General features: G+C 44.9%; 1 protein-coding gene across 1 annotated transcript in view; it reads left to right on the top strand.

Annotated features, from left to right (window-relative positions):
- Positions 1-19,644, top strand: part of C7 (complement C7) — a 36,114-nt gene extending 16,470 nt beyond the window's left edge. Inside the window, exons 11-18 of the mRNA XM_081929657.1 lie at positions 2,666-2,894; positions 4,877-5,048; positions 6,094-6,181; positions 6,938-7,070; positions 9,281-9,472; positions 14,292-14,388; positions 15,923-16,107; positions 18,592-19,644. Coding sequence (XP_081785783.1) covers positions 2,666-2,894; positions 4,877-5,048; positions 6,094-6,181; positions 6,938-7,070; positions 9,281-9,472; positions 14,292-14,388; positions 15,923-16,107; positions 18,592-18,779 — 1,284 coding nt within the window. The 3' untranslated portion in view covers positions 18,780-19,644. The remainder of the gene's footprint in view (positions 1-2,665; positions 2,895-4,876; positions 5,049-6,093; positions 6,182-6,937; positions 7,071-9,280; positions 9,473-14,291; positions 14,389-15,922; positions 16,108-18,591) is intronic.
- The last annotated feature ends 372 nt before the right edge of the window (positions 19,645-20,016 follow it).

The following is a 20,016-nucleotide window of genomic DNA, read 5'->3' as shown; positions in this document are numbered from 1 at the left end:
TGGACTAGACGGGCCGTTGCATTGACCCAGCAGGGCTATTCTTATGTTCTTATCATGCTTTTTGTCATTGTTTCCAACCTTCAAATGTTGATCTCATCTTCTGCACAGAGCTTATAAACATGCCACTTGCATGCTGCATGAACCCTAAAGATAGATGCAACTGTTTATTTCGGCTACTTTCATTTTTCCAGTCTTACATTCAGTTCCCCACAAAATGCCTCTTTATATGTTCTCCCCAAAATTAATCAGTGTTTTAGTGCACATTTATCCCAATGTAAACATTTTTGTATGCCTAATTTTGCCTAATAGACACATTTCTGCAAGCAATTTCTCCTAATATAATGCATTTTTGTATTATTATTTTTTAAGAATGCTCAGAATTTTATGCACACTTCCCCCCAGACATGTGCATTTTCCTACATATTATTTGGTTGGAGAATGGCGTTGCAAAGTTCAGAGAGGTGCAACTTTCAAAGGATAGTTTGGTTTCAATTTGCATCTTGGTTTGGGAGTTGCGAATTAGATCGGCTTGCAGTTAATGCAAACTGAACCAAATTTCTCCCTCATCCTTAAGGTGTGATCTGGTGCACTGCAAAATGCAGGCTTCACCCATCACACACAGAGAGCTTATGTGGATATCATGTGTGCATGCAGAGGCTCTGTTTTTACAAAGGAACAATCAATGCTTGGGTATCAGGAGCAAGGCAGTGGGCATGATGTTGAGCATCCTTGAGTCGTGACCATCTGAGAATGTCTACTGGCTTCTTAAAAGTGCAAAAGGAGAACTCCTGCTGCAAGGCTTCCTGAGAGAGCCTTATGCCTTCAGTTCAGTATCACTGAAGCAGCTCTACCATCACTGTCCCTGACATGGCTACTGCCACCCAGAGCTAGACAAGACTTCCATTTAGTGTAAGTTACTCATGCCCACTTTTTAAAAAATTAAAAAAAAATCTCCTTTCTTTTTCTCCTTCATTGCAGTTTCCCTAAAAAACGCTATTCAAGTGAAAGGAAGTTGCTGCGGAGCTTGCTAAGTCAAATAAATCAAATAAAAGCAGAAATCCCTGTGAGCATTGTATCTTGTTTGCGAGTTAATTAAGGTCCCTATACTCAGTCTGAGCATCTAGTTTGCTTGGATCCAGTGAGTAAGCAGAAATTTCAAGATGTCAGATTTAAGCAAAGCAATTCAGCATTATTGCATTTGGCATAATTAAGATTCATATGCACAATGCTTGCCAGCTGTGTAGCCCACATGAACAAGTTTGGTTAGGTATAGGCATCACACAGCAGACATTATCCTGGGTGACTGGCTAACTTCATCTAATGAATGAAACACGCCCCTTCCCAAAAGACAAAACCTCAACAGATGCACAGGTCAGTACTTATTCGCCTGAAAACACGGCCCACTTTTTTCATGAGATATCCGCCAAAATTCTAGTTACAGGTAGGTAGCTGTGTTGGTCTGCTGTAGTCAAAACAAGATAAAAATAATCCTTCCTGTAGCACCTTAGAGACCAACGAAGTTAGTTATTGGTATGAGCTTTCGTGTGCATGCACACGAAAAGTGTAATTGAAGAAGTGTGCATGCACACGAAAGCTCATACCAAGAACTAACTTAGTTGGTGTCTCTAAGGAAGGGATTTTTTTATTTTATCTGCCAAAAGATGGACTTGTTTTAGATTATGCAAAGTAAAAAAGAATGTAGACCAGGTTGAGGCGTACACGCCACATGCAATTTTAATTCTTAAAGGGATTCCACTGGCAATTAAAATAGTTTTAACTACTGGTTATTTGGGGCTGTTTAGTCATTATTGTTGTCTTTCAACTGTTAATTTTGCTGCTGTGCATTTGGAAGTTGCTCTAGAAATATGTCAAAAGGCAAAGTTAAAAAAATAATTAAAAATAAACAATAGAAGTTTTCCACTCTGATGTCCAAGGAATGGTCTGAGGATGCTCAGATTCTTTGTCACTCTTAAGCAGGTCTGAACCTACTCACCTCTTGAGCGAAATACCACCTGGAAGCCCTATTATCACAATCGTAACAAATTAAGTTCGTTTATGTCCCACTGATTTTAACAGGCATGTTAATCACACAGGACTGACATGTATTAATGTTGGTTGCGTTGAACATTGCTCTTCGTTTCTTGAGGCAAGAGTAGCATTGATACTGTGCCAAAATCTGGCCTCCAATTTCACAGAAGATTTCTTCCCCTGCAAAAAGAAAATAGGTTTCATTCCCCCCCCCTGCCTAATTCTCAGGGCAGTTGAGAATGCCTTTAAAATTTCAGGGGTTTTGAGTGTATCCCTCATCATTGCAAGGTGGCTAGGCAATGGGGGGGGGGGTGTTTCTGCTTTCCAGTAAAGATTGGACCAGCACTGTGCAGCCTCCCCAGCTGCCCACACTTACTGATTAAAACAACAACAACCATGGGAGGAATTGCCTCCAAGTGTCTTCTCCTGGGTTTTAATTGAAACATGTGCACCTTACTCAAAAGTAAAGGAAATTCAACAAAAACCCCACACGTGAATTTCATCTTCTTTCCCTTTGAATAATTTTTGAGTGCAATTTTCCCCTCGTGGAGAAAAAATGGGGAGCCAAGTAGAATGTAAGAAAAAAGTAATGTTCTTTGAAAACAAACAGTCAGACATGTTAATTATATATATATAGCTCACACCACTGTATGAGTTGGTGAAGGAGGTACCTTGTGCATCCGTCAAAAGACATCACCTGAAACGAGCCATCGAAGAGTACCTGAGCGAAAACGATCCCTGCAAATGCCGCCCGTGTCGAAATGGCGGTGAGCCGGCTGTTGTGGAAACTCAGTGCCTATGCTTCTGCAAACCGTATACTTTTGGAGCAGCTTGCGAACTGGGAACTCTTGTGCAAGACCAGCCAGGCAAGTCATTTCTCTCCTGTTTTAGAGTGGGGGTGTTTAAAGCAGGTAGTGCAATGTGTGGACACTACAGGCCCTCCCCTAATGCACACACACACACACATGCACACATGATGTTACTGTGATTTGAAGTTACTTAGGGCTTATCCACACTACATTTCTCCCGCAGCTTTCCCACCCCCAGGGAAACCTAATATTTCAGGCTTCCTCAACCTGGACCCTCCAGATGTTTTTGGCCTACAAGTCCCATGATCCCTAGCTAGCAGTACCGGTGGTCAGGGATGATGGGAATTGTAGTCTCAGAACATCTGGGGGGCCGAGGTTGAGGAAGCCTGTGATATTTAGTGCTGACTTGGAGCAAACAGCAATGGGGTTTTCTGCCAGTTGCCTTTTTGTTCTGATTTAGTGCTAAAAAGTGGGTTTTCGGGGCGGGGCAGTGGGGCAAAGGCAATACCACTTGGACCTCTCCCTACAAAGCATGGGTCAAGTGGAAAACCACCCAGACTCATGCTTTCTAGGCATGGGTTAAGCGAAAGTGTAGATGGGTCCTTAGAGCGCAAAAGGATCAACTCTTGTCTCTGGCCTCTTCAACGCCAGAGGCAGGTTTGCCTCTGTAACTTGCATTTGTTTTACTAGAACCTCAAGGTAAACCTGGTTTCAACCAAACCTGGTTCTAGTAAACCTGGTTTCAGCTGAGCCTGGAAGCAAAAGAGTGGTTCAGGGAGAGGAGCGTCTAATGTAAAAATGATACCTGAGGAGCTGGAGATAATAACCTACCACATTCTGTAAGTCACATGCTGGAAGGTACACATCTGCTTTCCATAGGCATCCACAGGAATTTTTAAAGCAAAACACCGAAAAGGGGAGCAGGCCAGTTTCTCACAACAACAACAACAACAACAACAACAGGAATAGTGGCTGTTCATTTCCTCTCATATCTCAGGTTATACAAGTCCTGGAAGCTTGCTTTTTTGGGGGGGGGTGAAATATAGCTGGGAATTAGAATTATGATTCACTGGGGCAGGGGGGACAACAGTCAGCTTTTCTGTGAATTGCCATTTGCTCTGATTCAGTGGTAAAATGCAGGTTTTCCCAGGGAAAGTACTAGGACAAAAAAGTGCTTTTAAGTGCTGATCTGTGCTTAGAAAGCATGGTCAAAAGAAAGTCCAGATGAGCCCTTAGTCAACAGCAAGCAATTATGTACCCATAATTTACGTGTGAGGAACACTGGTGCTGAGAGATAAGGAATCAGCACATCAGGATTTCTGCCCCCTCCCTATCTCCGATTGTCAAACAGCTGGGAGTCACGATCTCTTGCTGATTTACTGTAAATCACCTAGGGCTCTGCCAAATGATATCAGTTGGTCTTCTGTGCAGTTGCAACAATGTGTGAACTGTAGGGCCACCGTAATCGTTAACAGCTTAGCTATTTTGATCTCTAAGAAGGGGAACAGCTGAAACTGAAGGCTGGTGCATAGACAGGGGTGCAGTTGGCCCTCACTCCTTAAAAGGTAAAGGGGCCCCTGACCATTAGGTCCAGTTGTGGACGACTCTGGGGTTGCAGCACTCCTCTCACTTTATTAGCCGAGGGAGCCGGCGTACAGCTTCCGGGTCATGTGGCCAGCATGACTAAACCGCTTCTGGCGAACCAGAGCAGCGCACAGAAACGCCATTTACCTTCCCGTTGGAGCAGTACCTATTTATCTACTTGCACTTTGACGTGCTTTCGAATTGCTAGGTTGGCAGGAGCAGGGACCGAGTAACAGGAGCTCACCCCATCACGGGGATTCGAACCGCCGACCTTCTGATCGGCAAGCCCTAGGCTCTGTGGTTTAACCCACAGCACCACCAGGTTTGTCCAGGTTTGAAGTTCTTCCCTCCGGAGGGAGGAGGGTGCAGGTGAATATCTTGTGACGGTGAGTTGCATAGTATCCTGTGTCTGATCCGCTGAAAAATGATGCATGACCTTTCCTGCCATTATGAAGGAGTCATTGATGGGAGCTGGAGCTGCTGGTCCTCATGGAGTTCTTGTTCAGGAGGAAGGAAATCAAGAAGTCGAAGCTGTAATAATCCCAGTCCCAGTGGCAGTGGAAGGTCCTGCATTGGAGAAGCAACCGAAAGCCGCCTGTGTGAGGATGAGGATTTGCAACATTTTCGGTAGGTGGAAATGATGCTTGCTAAGAGGAAATATGGTTTGGCAAGTCTTGGAGTCACCTGAGACTTGTTGCAAATTATACATTGAAGAGAGAGTCAATGTATTGCTCTTCAGAAGATGCTGAGCTACAGTTCCCATTATGCCTGACCACTGGTCATGCTAGATGGGTCTGATGGGAGTTGTAGTCTAACAATATCTGGAGGTCAGCCCATATATATGGTGTAGTGAAGTGGTTCTCAAACAGTGATCTTTGGACTACCAGTGATCCACAAGGTTCATCCAAGTGGTCTACAGTGCATCTGTGGATTTGTGGTTGAAGACAGAAGACAGCACATCCATCACACTGAATATGCCTATTGGCTTTTAATGGTATTTCAATTGCTTCTTTTATTTCTTATGTTGTATTACAGGCATTCTGTGTTGATTTTGCCACACATCCTACCATTTTTACTTTGTGCTCATAAAGTAGTATGAATAATTATAAAACAACATGGAGGCAGGGAGACCCACTTTTCGTGCTGGGTGCAAGATGGGTGAATGGCTTGGAGTTCTGAAACCACCACAAATGTCTGCCAAGTGCTTAAGATGAAACTTTTCAGTGCCTTCAACAAATGGTTTGGGGGGACCTGAAATGGCAACATTGCAGAAATTGGGCAAGCACAGTTCTGGATGGAAAATCCAGTTGTACGATCAGGATATAAACACTTTTTTAAAATTGCAATTTTTCAATCTCATTAGAGAATTATTCGTGACCTGGAAAAAGTTAGCTCAAACTAACTTTTTTTCATGCAAGGATTTGGAGCATTTCATTTAGGCTGGGGCAAGAAAGAGACAAAAGTCAGTGAGCATCCATAAGCTGCTTTTTCTCCATGAGTGTGTTTGTGGCCCTCTCCAGATGCTGATAGTTTAAATTTGATAAAAGCTTAGTGGCCTTGCAGAAACAGACACCTCTGAGAAGTAAAGTGTTTTGAAATGAAAGGTGACAAATCTCTTGAACTCTGAAATAAATTATAATCATGGTTTTTTTCAAAATGTTTTGCTTTATAGTTCAATAGAACCACACTGCTTTGATGTGTCTACGCTGGGCACAGAATCCTGCCCACCACCTCCTCCCTTGGAAAATGGATATGTGCAAGTAAGTGAAGCACAATGGAATGCCGTCCTTATGCAGGTTCTCTGCATAGATAAGAGTAGTAAAATTTCGGTTGCAGTTCTGTGCACCTCTAAGGTAGCCCATGTGGTAACCTCCAGATGTTGTGGAACTATAATTTCCATCAGACAGCATGGGCAGCAGTCAGGGCTGATAGGAGTTGTAATAATCCAAACAGGACCTGAAGGCTACCTGTATTTCCCACTTGCCCAGGAGTAAGCCCCATTGAACTCAGTGGAACTTAACTTCTGAGTCCATATGTTTGTACTTTGATTGTACTACAGTGGTACCTCGGGTTACAAGACACTTCAGGTTACAGACGCTTCAGGTTACAGACTCTGCTAACCCAGAAATAGTACCTCGGGTTAAGAACTTTGCTTCAGGATGAGAACAGAAATCGTGCAGTGGCGGCGCAGCGGCAGCAGGAGGCCCTATTAGCTAAAGTGGTGCTTCAGGTTAAGAACAGTTTCAGGTTAAGAACGGACCTCCGGGATGAATTAAGTACTTAACCCGAGGTACCACTGTACTAGCAAAGAACAGCAGGTGGTTTATTTAGGCAGTAAACAAGTTTACCTAGGCATAAATATCCTTGTCCTGGGCCACGATGCTGGTCATTCAAAAATGCAAACAAATAATTCTATAACGTTGCATATTTTGAATAATTATGTCAGAATTATTCAAGCATGTAAGACTAGAGAGGCATCCTTCCACTCAGTGACCCTCAATTTTTCTACTTTTTAGGATGCCGATTCATCCTATCCTGTGGGGAAGAGCATCATTTACACCTGCAATAATGGATATGCTGTTGTGGGGGACCCGGTGGTGACCTGTGGAGAAGGCTTGAGGTGGACCGCTGGACAGATGAGCTGCCAGAGTATGTATCTGTAAGCCTGGCTGCAAAGTACAATTCACCATTTACATTTGCGTGCCCAGGCAGAAACCCACCCCCGACCCCAGGCGATACCCGGGTGGAATAACGATTCATGACAACGTGTTATGGGATTAAAATTGGCCGCAACTTTATTAAACTTTCAGATGTAGGAAGACCTTGCCTTAGGAATTGGCCATTTATCCCTTCTAGTCCCTGGCCGGGGATCTGGGGCACATCAGGGTTAGCCAATCTGTCTGGTGACTGGGCTGGCTCTGGAAGACGTATGTTTAAGCAGAGAGCCTGCCCCCTATTTCACCGCAACACAGGGGAGAGCACTGACAACCTTTCAGCGTATGGCCAGTGACTCCTCTCAACACAACCCCTTTCACGGGGAACCCTGGGATAGCTGCTGGGGGGGGCGGCGGCGTGTGTCACAGCTTCACGCCCCCTACCCATTTAGGTAAGATAAACTAAAGGATTCCGCCCAAGGCCTATAACCGCCAAAGTTACGGGGAAGGCGAAAGCTGCCAATGCAGGGAAATTCCTTCCCAGTCCTTCAACAGCAACCATTGTAAGACTATAGCAGTGCCTTCATGAGCTATGCAGAACTGGCTAAATTGACATACAAACTGCGGGACAAGGACAACTGTGACTTTAAGGAAGAATGGGAGTTTTTTACAAATTATCTAAAAAGATAGCAAAATGAACTGGACTCCTTGGCAGGTTTTGAATAAACATGCACAAATTTATTGGTTGATAACATGATAGACAGATAACTTAAGGATACATATAATTTTATAACATGCAGAAAACAATATATGCTGAGAAATGAGAGAGAGGAGCTGAGGGAAGTCTTGAGGGGGGAGGGAGGGTTTGAAGGGGGGGAAAGGGGGAAATAATGAATATGATATGTTTTGACAGTGTGCATGTTGAAATTATTAATAAAAATATTTTTTAAAAAGAGATAAACATTAATATAAAAAATTAAAAAGACTGTAGCAGTGCCTGCATACCTGTAAAGAAATAGTTAAAGGCAAAGGGACCCCTGACCATTAGGTCCAGTTGTGGCCGACTCTGGGGTTGCGGCGCTCATTTCACTTTATTGGCCGAGGGAGCCGGCATACAGCTTCAGGGTCATGTGGCCAGCATGACTAAGCCGCTTCTGGCGAGCCAGAGCAGCGCACGGAAACGTTGCTTACCTTCCCGCCGGAGCGGTACCTATTTATCTACTTGCACTTTGACGTGCTTTCGAACTGCTAGGTGGGCAGGAGCTGGGACTGAACAACGGGAGCTCACTCCGTCGCGGGGATTTGAACCGCCGACCTTCTGATCAGCAAGTCCTAGGCTCTGTTGTTTAACCCACAGCGCCACCTGCGTCCCTAAAGAAGAAGTTAACCTGCAATAAAAGGCCTAAACGAAAGGCAGGTAGGCTGGGTGAAGCTCTGGAGCTGACTAAGAGCTCCCATGTAGGCTCTGCCCCCTTTATGTTTAAAGAGCGGACCCAATCCTTATTGTTCCGCTCACCTGGCTCTGCCTCCCCAGTCGTGATTGGCTCTTTGAACGGAGGTTTGGCGGGAACCTCAAGGTTTGTGACTTGGGGTCGTGGTCCAGGAGCGCTCCGCCGGGAGTCATGTAGGACCGGGGTGCTGTGTGTGGGCACGAAAAGGGCGCCCTCCATTTGGGGAGCGGTCATTCTATGCCAGAAAAAGACGCCGTTCTTAAATTTCTGTCATGCAGCTGTTCATGACCATTGCCGAAGGAGATGAGGAAAGGGAGTATCAATAGTGTGGTGTAGTGGTTAAGAGCAGTAGATTTGTAATCTGCTGAACTGGGTTCGATTCCCCACTCCTCCACATGCAGCTGCTGGGTGACCTTGGGCCAGTCACACTTCTTTGAAGTCTCTCAGCCCCACTCACCTCTGTGCGGGAGGAAGGGAAAGGAGAGTGTTAGCCGCTTTGAGACTCCTTCGGGTAGTGATAAAGTGGGATATCAAATCCAAACTCTTCTTCTTCTAGGTGACTGCTGAGAGGGAGCATTTGTTTGCACCTCACATCCCTCAAGGGCTAGGGATACAAATGTGTTTTCATTCTTCCCTCCCTCTGGATATAGTCCTGACACAGCTCTCCCTTGCCCAGTTTATCTTCGGGACAGGGCCTTAATGTTCACCCTAATGAACCAGCCCCCACAGCTTGGTTCTCCTCTTTATTCCCTAGAAACGGCTTGTGTCTTGCCTGCGTTGGAAGGAGGACTGAGTGCGGACCCAGTGAAACCATTGTATCAGATCGGAGAGAAGGTAAAGCTGTTGTGCCCAGAAGACACACAGTTGGAAGGAGCAGCTGTCCTTCTGTGCGAGCCCACCCTGAAGTGGTCTCCTAACATCAACAATATCCAGTGCCGGAGGAGAGGTATGTACTTCTAGAACTTTTTTTGTGTGTCCAATTGTAGCCTGATCTTTCTTTGGAAACTTCAGAGCAGTGCCTGTGGGCCTCCCGAGAAGCATTCCACTATCCAAACTTAACTGAGCATGTTAAGACCAGATCAGTTTTAGCCATTTAACAACACCCTGCACCACAAAAGCTATTCACTGGGTGCAGAGACATTAACTGGATTTCAGAGAATCTTCTCTCATTTGAAGGAAGGCAAGTCTTGTCACTTTTGCCTGTGTGGGATCAGTGTTGTTTTTCTAGAAAAAGAGGTGCCAGAACTCACTGTGAACACCTCCTTTGTTCTCTTAGAATGGCAATGGTGTTCACCTGAGAGGTGCTGGAACTGAGTTGTTATTATTATTATTATTAATAATAATAATAATAATAATAATAATAATAATAATAATAATAATAATATATTATTTATACCCCACCCATCTGGCTGGGCTTCCCCAGCCACTCTGGGCGACTTCCAACAAAATATTAAAATACAGTGATCCATCAAACATTCAAAGCTTCCCTAAGCAAGGCTGCCTTCAGATGTCTTCTAAAAGTCTGGTAGTTGTTTTCCTCTTTGACATCTGGTGGGAGGGCGTTCCACAGGGCGGATGCCACTACCAAGAAGGCCCTCTGCCTGGTTCCCTTGGCTTCTTGCAGTGAGAGAACCACCAGAAGGCCCTCAGCGCTGGACCTCAGTGTCCGGGCAGAATGATGGGGGTGGAGACGCTCCTTCAGGTATACTGGACCAAGACCATTTAGGGCTTTAAAGATCAACATCAACACTTTGAGTTGTGCTCAGAAATGTACTGTTCCTTTGAGTTCCCCCTGAAAAAAGCCCTGGGTGGGATGATGATGATAATAATAGTAATGCCACCAATTTGGAGTCAGCTGGTAGGCTTAACTCCTCTCTTTCCCTCATTTTCAATGGGAGAAGGTTGAGTTTCAGAGCACTATAGTGGGCACTTGCTGCAGCATTCAAGGGTCCAGGGGAACTACATTTCCTCTGCTTCCCAGCATTACTAAATTGTGCAGCAACAATGCACCGTAGTACCCATGTCCTCTGTCCCAGCTATGGCATTCCTTGGACGCCCCCAACAATCCATGCTTCTTTTCACTGGTAAGTTGCACAGTGCGAGAGGAGGAGGATGGGGAGAACTCCAGAGAACGATGCAGCACAGAATGGGGGAGGTATATGATGGATTGATTAAATTTCTATACCACCCTTCCTCTGAAGATCCCAGGGCAGTTGACAACATAAAAATACAAAATGAAAACACAAAATACAGAATAAAACGAGAACAAAAACAAACCAGTGACACCCCCCCCAAACACATTTAAAAGGCCATTAAAAAGTCCAGTCAGCCCAAGGCCTGGTTATGGGGGGAAAAATTTCACCTAAAGATATGTAACAAAGGCACCAGGCAAACCTCCTGAGGGAGAACATTCCACAAATGGGGAGCCACTGCAGAAAAGGCCCGTTATCATGTTGCCACCCTCTAGAACTCTCACCAAGAAGATGGGCCTCAGATGATGGTCGCAGGGTCCAGGTCAATTCATACGGGGATAAGCAGTCCTTGAAGTAGAAGAAGAGTTTGGATTTGATATTCTGCTTTGAGACCCGAAGGAGTCTCAAAGCGGCTAACATTCTCCTTTCCCTTCCTCCCCCACAACAAGCACTCTGTGAGGTGAGTGGGGCTGAGAGACTTCAGAGAAGGGGGACTGGCCCAAGGTCACCCAGCAGCTGCATGTGGAGGAGCGGAGACGCGAACCCGGTTCCCCAGATTACGAGACTACCGCTCTTAACCACTACACCACACTGGCTCTTTTGCGGTCCTAAGCTGTTTAAGGTTTTATAGGTCAAAACGAGCACTTTGAATTGGGCCGAGAAATTAATTGGCAGCCAGTGCAGTTGGGCCAGGATGCAATATGTTTAAACCATCTTGGCCACTGAATTCTGCACCAGCTGAAGCTTCTGAATTTCTAACTCAGTGCTAAAGCCCCTGCTTTGGATGCAAAAGGTATCAGGAAGGACTCCAGCTTGAAACCAGTTTCTGCCATTCAGTGCCAACGATACTGAGGCCAATGGACTGACTCTGTATGTGACAGCTGCCTCTGTTTCCAGCTATGGATCCAGTTCAGAAGGTTTGGGATTCAATTCAAAAGTATATCGGGAGGAGGAGATACCTATAATTTGGCTCCAAACTTCCCCTCCCCTCCTCATTTTGGAATTTGCCCCATGACTGCTGCTAGATCAGGGTTAGCCAACGTGATGCCCTCCAGATGCTTGCTGTTGGACTACAAGTCCCATCAGCCCCTGCCAGCATAGCTAATGATCAGGGATGATGGGAGTTGTAGTGCAGCAACATCAGGAGGGCACCGCGTTGGCTACTCCTGTGCTAGATGGTTAAATTCAGCCCAAGGTTGTCAGTTGTTAACCCTTTCAGTACTGTGTGGGCAGAGAAAAGCATCAGTGATGAAGAAAGAGAATGCCTTTTTTAAAAAAAAGTTCACAAAAGAAATGAGTTGCCTTAAAACAGGTATATTAAAAATGAATGGGCTGCACTGTGTTTGTGAGAGCTTCTAAAGTAAACATAATTGGCCTTTTTGAGTCACGGTACTGTGAAGGAAAAAAATCAATAGATTCCCCCCTCATTGTAAAACCAGAGGGAAAAGACAGGTCTAGTCGCTCCAGAGGCTGCAAAGGGGGAGGTTTTTAATTATGTTTTGATGGATTGGGATTACATTTCAAGTAGAAATAACTCAGGACCGGAGGTTCAGTAACAGAAAAGGCCACAAACAGGCCAGTTGTCAAGCATCAAATTTGGGCAGTTTCTTTTCCTGGTCCTTTGGTGGTTGTCCTTCTGTATTGCTATGTGCGCCCCCAATCTCCAAGAAATCTCAGGAGTGGGGACTCAGCACGCATCTCTTCTTGGAGCAAAGGTCACCGGAGTCTTATGGCGTCTTTCTGATAGATGGTTTTGTTTACAGGCTGAGTGTAGGCTAGAAGGTGCACAGCATTAGCATTCGCAGCCGATCTTCCTTTCCCATCAGGTTTCTAGCAGGGCCACCAGGGCCATTTCTCTGGATTCTTGCAGAAAGCAAATCAGACCATTGTTTGTTTTGAGCTGGCTGGCTGTTGCTCCCAGCCCAGGGAAAGAGAGGGAAACTGAGGCCCCATTCCCAAACGGCTTTCCTTCCAGCAAAGCCCACCAACTGAGAGGAACCTAGAACGCTGCCTTATAGCGAGTCAGACCATTGGCTCCATCTCATTCATTGTGCTGATTTGCAACTGGGCCAAGCTCAAGGTGTTACTATCAGTATATAAAGGGCTTAAAAACCAGGGGGCCAGTTTACCTGTGAGATCGCCTTGCCCCATATGCGCCCCCTCGGCCGCTTCGATCAGCGGAATTGACACAGGTACCACATAACACCCCTTCCACATTTGCGAGAATTCAGTCTTTTAGTGTGGTTGCACCTACCCTTTGAAACTCCCTGCCTATGGATATCAGGCAGGCACCTTCACTGTGCTCTTTTTGGCACCTGCTGACAACACCACCTGAAGGAGCGTCTCCACCCCCGTCGTTCAGCCCAGACACTGAGGTCCAGCTCTGAGGGCCTCCTGGCACTTCCCTCCCTGTGAGAAGTGAGGTTACAGGGAACCAGGCAGAGGGCCTTCTCAGTAGTGGCAACTGCCCTGTGGAACGCCCTCCCATCAGATGTCAAGGAAATAAGCAACTATCTAACTTTTAGAAGACATCTGAAGGCACCCCTGTTTAGGGAAGTTTTTACTGTTTAATGCTGTATTGTGTTTTAATATTCAGTTGGGAGCCACCCAGAGTGGCTGGGGAAACCAATATTATTATTATTATTATTATTATTATTATTATTATTATTATTATTATTTATTATATTGTTTTGACAAGCCTATCAAGAGATGTAGGAAGCTGATGTGCATTTTGGTCTGCTTTTTAGTCTATTGTTGTTTTAACTTTTCAAAAGTTTTGCATCAATTTTTGTTTCCTCAGTGATCGTTTTATTGTTTTAACTCATTAGTAAACTGTTTTTGGTCAGAGGTCCCTTTACCTTTAAACTGCTTTTAGGTGCTTTTTTTTTTTAACAATCAAGCGGTGTATAAATTTTATGAAATAAATAAAATATATCATTGTCTATGCTGACTGCCAGCAGCTCTCCAGGGTTTCAAGCAGGGGTCACACTCCCAACCCAAATTTGGAGATTGAACCTGAGGCCTTCTGCATGCAAAGCAGATGTCCTGCTGCTGAAATGTGGCCCTTCCTGCCGAACCCACATAACGCTTGGATGATCTCGACGTCTTACCGAACACACTAACAGAGTTAAAAGGGCAGTGTTCGAAATTAGCTAGGAGCCAGGCGCATTTTGTGACTGGGGATTGTCAGAAGGGAAGAGCGCTTCGAGAAGCCTTATCACCGTGTATGGCTGTGGAGACTCGATAATAAATTTGCTGCTGCTGGCACTGAGATCAGTGGCGTAGCATGGGGGTACAGGGGGGGCTGGGTGCACCAGGCGCAACATCTGGGGGTTAGGGTTAGGGGGCGCAAATCCACGGGTTAGGGGGCACAAATTACTTGCCTTGCCCCGGGTGCTGACAACCCACGCTACGCCACTGACTGAGATCGCAGGAGAGGAAATGCCTCGCCACCCAACTCCAGAGAAAACAAAGCAGGAAGGAACCTTGTCGGCTCTGCCAGGGCTATCAAGATAATCTCTGGTCGGTCTGCTCATTCCATATCTTTATCGTCTGTTTCTTCTTTCTCCTCAGTTCCCAGCACAGATACTGGGCCAGCTGCCCCAGAATGCCAGCCATGGGAGAAAGTCCAAGAGGCAAAATGTGTGTGTAAGATGCCGTATGAATGTGGGTGAGTTACCATAAGTATCTCATTTCTGTTAGAAAGCTAAACCCTCCAAGGGCATGAGCCCATGACAGATTAGAAAGCTTTGGAGAAATAAAGTGAGCTTTGCTAGCAATAAAATACCGTTTTCTCAGCCCTGTCCCACTTTAGTCCGTTTCATCTTTTTACCTGCCTTGATGGAGCTGTTGTTTGGTATTAGTAGAGATATAGCTTGGCTAAAAGAACAGAAAGGGGAAAGAGGGCTTTGGTTGTGTAAAATAGGGAGAGAAAAGGAGACAAAAACATATATTCTGGAGATTTGGAAGTGTGGCAGCGAGTTACCTTAGATCCTGCAGGGACCTTTTTCTAACAAAGGCAAGTGAGCATGTGAAATAAAAATGGATGGTTTTTATTTGGATGCTAGTCAGATAAGTAATAAGTAATTTGATTCCCTTTTTCCGCTGAAGCTTTGGAGAATTCGTCCTGTGATACTGGCAATCTCTGTCAAGTAATATATGCTCAACCTGACATTCTTCTTTTAAGTTTATTCCTTAGGGCCCCTCCAGACTGCTGGGTGTATTTTTTGTGTGGGTGTATTTTGCAACATGTCATTGGCGGGTTTATACTGAACTGTCCGCACATCATTATTTTGCTGTGTGGACTGTAGAGAATTCTGGTTGATGGGAAGCATTTGGCTTTGTGGGTCACAAATTGTGCAGGCTGTCCCCGTAAAGCAGGAATAGGTAACCTGTCACCTTTCAGTTTTGGGCTACAACTCTCATTATTCTGGTTGGTGCAGACTTAGGACAGGGCCTTTTCAGTGGTGGTCCCCCAATTGTGGAATGCCCTCCCTATTGAGTTACAGATAGGTAGCCGTGTTGGTCTGCCATAGTCAAAACAAAACAAATTTCCTTCCAGTAGCACCTTAAAGACCAACTAAGTTAGTTCTTGGTATGAGCTTTCGTGTGCATGCACACTTCTTCAGATACACAGTTTTTTTTGTTGTTTTGTTTTGACTATGGCAGACCAACACGGCTACCTATCTGTAACTGGAACTCAGTGTATCTGAAGAAGTGTGCATGCACACGAAAGCTCATACCAAGAACTAACTTAGTTGGTCTTTAAGGTGCTACTGGAAGGAAATTTGTTTTGTTCTCCCTATTGAGGTGTGCCTGTTTCCCCTTTTATCAGCTTTCAGGAGGGATTTGAAAACATCCATGTTTACTCAGGCATTTGGTGACTGAAGAATACTGTTCCTGCCAACCCTGGGATCATGGTTTTTAACCACAACTGCTTTTAGGGTGTTTTAACTTGTAGGTTTTTAATTCTTTTCGGAATATTTTAACTGTTTTGAAATGTTTTTGCTTTGTTGGTTTTTACAATGTGTTCCGTTTACCAGGTATAAATTCAAAAAAATAAATAAATCCCTCACCATTTGCTATGCTTGTTGGGGCTGATGGGAGTTGGTGTCAAACAACATCTTGGAAGGCCGCAGATTCCCCAACCCTGCTGTAAATTTCAGACCCCTGTCAATAGTGTGATTTCCTGCTTTTCCTCCCAGCTCTTCCCTGGACATCTGTGCTACAGACCAAAGAACCAAGAGAAGCACATGGCTAACCATCTGCAAGCTACACGCATTGGAGTGCATGGGCAGGCAGTATGCTTTGGTCAGCAAGGAAACCTGCAGGACTCCTGCTGCATCCACAAGACCATGTGGCTCATGCCAGCTGTGGGAGACATGTCATGGTAAGAGGTTTCCCCAACATCCTTCCTCATCCAAATTCCCGACCACATAGTTCAATTTGTGGGTGCACTTGCTCCCCACCCCACCGCGGTACTTCTAAATGCGATTTACTGGGAATAGCATGGAACGAGCTTGGATTAAAGAAAAAAATATGTGGTTGACCTTCTAGATTTAGTGCAGAGTTATCTTAGGGTTGGGACGTGGGTGGTGCTGTGGGTTAAACCACAGAGCCTAGGGCTTGCCGATCAGAAGGTCAGCGGTTCGAATCCCCGTGACGGGGTGAGCTCCCGTTGCTTGGTCCCTGCTCCTGCCAGCCTAGCAGTTCAAAAGCACATCAAAGTGCAAGTAGATAAATAGGTATCGCTCCAGCGGGAAGGTGAACGGCATTTCTGTGCGCTGCTCTGGTTTGCCAGAAGCAGCTTAGTCATGCTGGCCACATGACCCGGAAGCTGTACGCCGGCTCCCTCGGCCAGTAAAGCGAGATGAGCGCCGCAACCCCAGAGTCGTCCATGACTGGACCTAATGGTCAGGGGTCCCTTTACCTTTACTATCTTAGGGTTACCCTCCCCAGATTTAGCTGGGGCATTTCCTGTGTTTCTGGCAAAGAGCTTCAGAACTATGGAGAAGGAAAATTAGGATTTGTTTCCAGAGATGAGAGCAAAGGTTAGCAGTAGGAGGACGTTTGGTCTTCAAACTTACTTTTCTCATTGATTTGCTTGATGAGGAATACCAATACACCCGCTCTGCAGGGTTCTAGGGTTCTAGGGAACATTCTTTGAACCAAACTACAAATTATGTTCACTGTATAGAAGGGGGTGTTTTTCATTTAAAACCCTTTTTCATTTAAAACTCTTTGATGAGTAAAACTTACCCAAGGCTGAACAACTTACTGAGCAGCAAATAAAATACAGCTTACAACAATTTTAACACATGAGCTATTGCTGCAATCTGCTCCGATTGTATATTTTATCTTTATGAACTCTGTTTTTATTGTGTTATGTTATGTGAGCTGGTCTTTGACCGTAATAAATGATATATCTATCTCAGCTTACAACAGTAATAAGATAGAATATGACACAAAACACCCACTGCACCCATGTAATTCATTGATGGCTCCTTGTACCCCACATGAATTTCAGTCTAGATTGCTCCCTCTCCTACACACATACACTGGCAAAACCAAAACTTAACTGCAACCCTGCACTTCAAAGTAGGGGTGGCTCAGGGCTAGATCTGTCCTGGCAAGCTGCAGGAAGTGGCCTGCCAGCTTTGTTTGCCGATCATTTCAGGAGATAATGCACTCTGCCAGATATTTGCAGAGTGATCTTTAAATCAGCACCTGGGGCAGACCAAAGTTATTGAGCTTTTTTTTTAGGAAATCAAAGTTGCCGTGCCTCACTGAACATTCCCATGCTGAACAGTGACCACTGTGGTGCCCAATGCTCCCCCCCGCCCCAGTGCAGAACTTAGAAGTGGGCTGTGTGACTATGCCAGATACTAGAGCACTTGGACGTCAACTGACCAATATGGCTGATCCCATAGGTGGCAATTCCACCATTTAACTGGCTTATTTACTGAAAGGTTTGCTGTCTTTTGAGAGAGGAAAGAGGGAGAGGTTTGGTGAGGAAACTGAGATAAAAGCTGAGAGAAGAGAGAGACTGAAAGAGGAAAACAGAGGAAGTTGGACAATACAGTAGAGTGGTACCTCGGGTTACATACGCTTCAGGTTACAGACTCCGCTAACCCAGAAATAGTACCTTGGGTTAAGAACTTTGCTTCAGGATGAGAACAGAAATTGTGCGGCGGCAGTGGGAGGCCCCATTAGCTAAAGTGGTGCTTCAGGTTAAGAACAGTTTCAGGTTAAGAACGGACCTACGGAACGAATTAAGTACGTAACCAGAGGTACCACTGTATATGGTTAAAGATTTGGAGTTCCATGACTGAGATGACTAGAGGACGCCTCTGCTGCAAGTTGATGCTTAGACTGGTTTTGAAGAAGTTGAAGATGACTGTGTTTTGCTTGGTAGGTCTTTAGCTGTCTCAAGCCAGCAATAACCCACAACACTTATTTCATATTGTCTTAAAGCAAGCAGATGGACTGTACAGAGCCAGGCTTTGTCAGCCAACCTGAAATACTCAAAGGTCATGACTTATCTTGTATCAATAAAGTGGGAGAGAGGCATCTAGCTGAGATAAGGAGAGGTGCATTGTTTAAACATCAGCCCCGCCCCCTTGCAGAAGCAGCTGTCTCCAGGAGACTCTGGGAGATGGTTGAGTCCCGCTGAGGCTGTGTACCATCTGCCTGAGTGGCTGAGCTTCCCCAAACCAGCCCCAAACCTTGCATTGGTGCTGGGGAGGATAAAAGGAACGCCTGAGAAGTTGGCTTCTTTTGGTCTTCCTGTAGCTGCTTGTTAATCCAGATGGTTCGGTGAATTACTGTCTCATTCACTATTGTATATTTTTTCTCATTTGTGGCGGTTGTTTAGATCCAACCAACCAGTGCACATGCAAAGAAGCTGGACAATGCGGCAACACAGGAATAAGCATTTGCGTTGAAGTGGAAGGAAGGGTCGCGCAGCAGACCATGACTGAATGTGAGGCTGGCGTCCTCAAGTGCCAGGGGGAGAACATCACTGTTGTTAGCATAAGACCGTGCGATGTACAAAATCCCTAGTCTATGTTTGCTTATTGCACTAGGATAACCACTCGGTTTTCCAGTGTGTTATACACTGTATTACATTACTGCTGCAACCTTTGGCCAAGTCTCTCTGGGCATATAACTCAGTTATGTATACTTGTTGGTTTTTGTTGATTACCTTTGTATATTATTGGAATTTTTTAAAATTTTGTTTTATCTACCTGTTGTTCATTTTTGTTTTATTTAGGAATCATTTGGTTAAGCAGTTTATACGTTTTTCTAAATAAAATAAAAAAGTAAGGGGTCAGGAGTGGAATGAGGATTATTAAAACTAGCAAAATGGACATAACTTTGTAGGTGATATGGGAAGAAGAGCCTTGTTTATTTCAAGGACATATGGGGGGAGTGCATCCCCCCCCCCATGGCTGTCATAGAGGAGCAGCCCGCCCAATGTCAAACACAGGATAGATTTTATTCATACTTCAGATGTGTACTTAAGTATGGCACTTTACTTTTTCCTGTGGTGGTAAATGGCAGCTGTTCATTGGTATGGGAGAAAGTAAAGGAGGACATCTGAGGAAACTAGTTATGTGCTATTAAATTGTTCTCTGCACTTACTGACTCACCCATGGAAAACCAGGCCTCCCCTCTCTTCTTCTCTGGTCTCCTTTGGGAGGAAGGTTCAGATATAAATTTAATTAATGCCCAAGAATATCTCCATAGGCTCACAGTTAGCTCTGCTTCTTGACTATGCCAGATTCTAGAGCACTAGGACGTCAACTGACCAATATGGCTGATCACACAGGTGGCAACTCCACCATTTAACTGGCTTATTTACTGAAAGGTTTTCTGCCTTTTAAGAGAGGAAAGAGGGAGAGGTTGGGTGGGGAAATCGAGAAGAGAGTGAAAGAGGAAAACAAAGGAAGTTGGACATACAGGAGTTCCATGATTGAAATTACTAGAGGACCCTTCTGCTGCAAGTAGCTGCTTAAACTGGGTTTGGAGAAGTTGAAGATGACTGTGTTAGAGTATGGCAGTGCATTTTGCTTAGTAGGTCTTTAGCTGTCTCAAGCCAGCAATAACCCAGAACACTTATTTCATATTGTCTTAAAGCAAGCAGATGGACTGTACAGAGCCAGACTTTGTCAGCTATCCTGAAATACTCAAAGGTTATCTTGTATCAATAAATAATGGTTGTTGTGTTTGTTTGTTTTTTAAAAAAGGCTGTGGTGTGATTCCTGTTCATAATCCCCTCGGAATTGTTTTATCACTT

This window comes from Podarcis melisellensis (assembly GCF_964234715.1).
Source record: "Podarcis melisellensis genome assembly, chromosome: 11".
NCBI classification, from domain to species: Eukaryota; Metazoa; Chordata; class Lepidosauria; order Squamata; family Lacertidae; genus Podarcis; species Podarcis melisellensis.
This window is presented reverse-complemented; position numbering and strand designations above follow the sequence as displayed.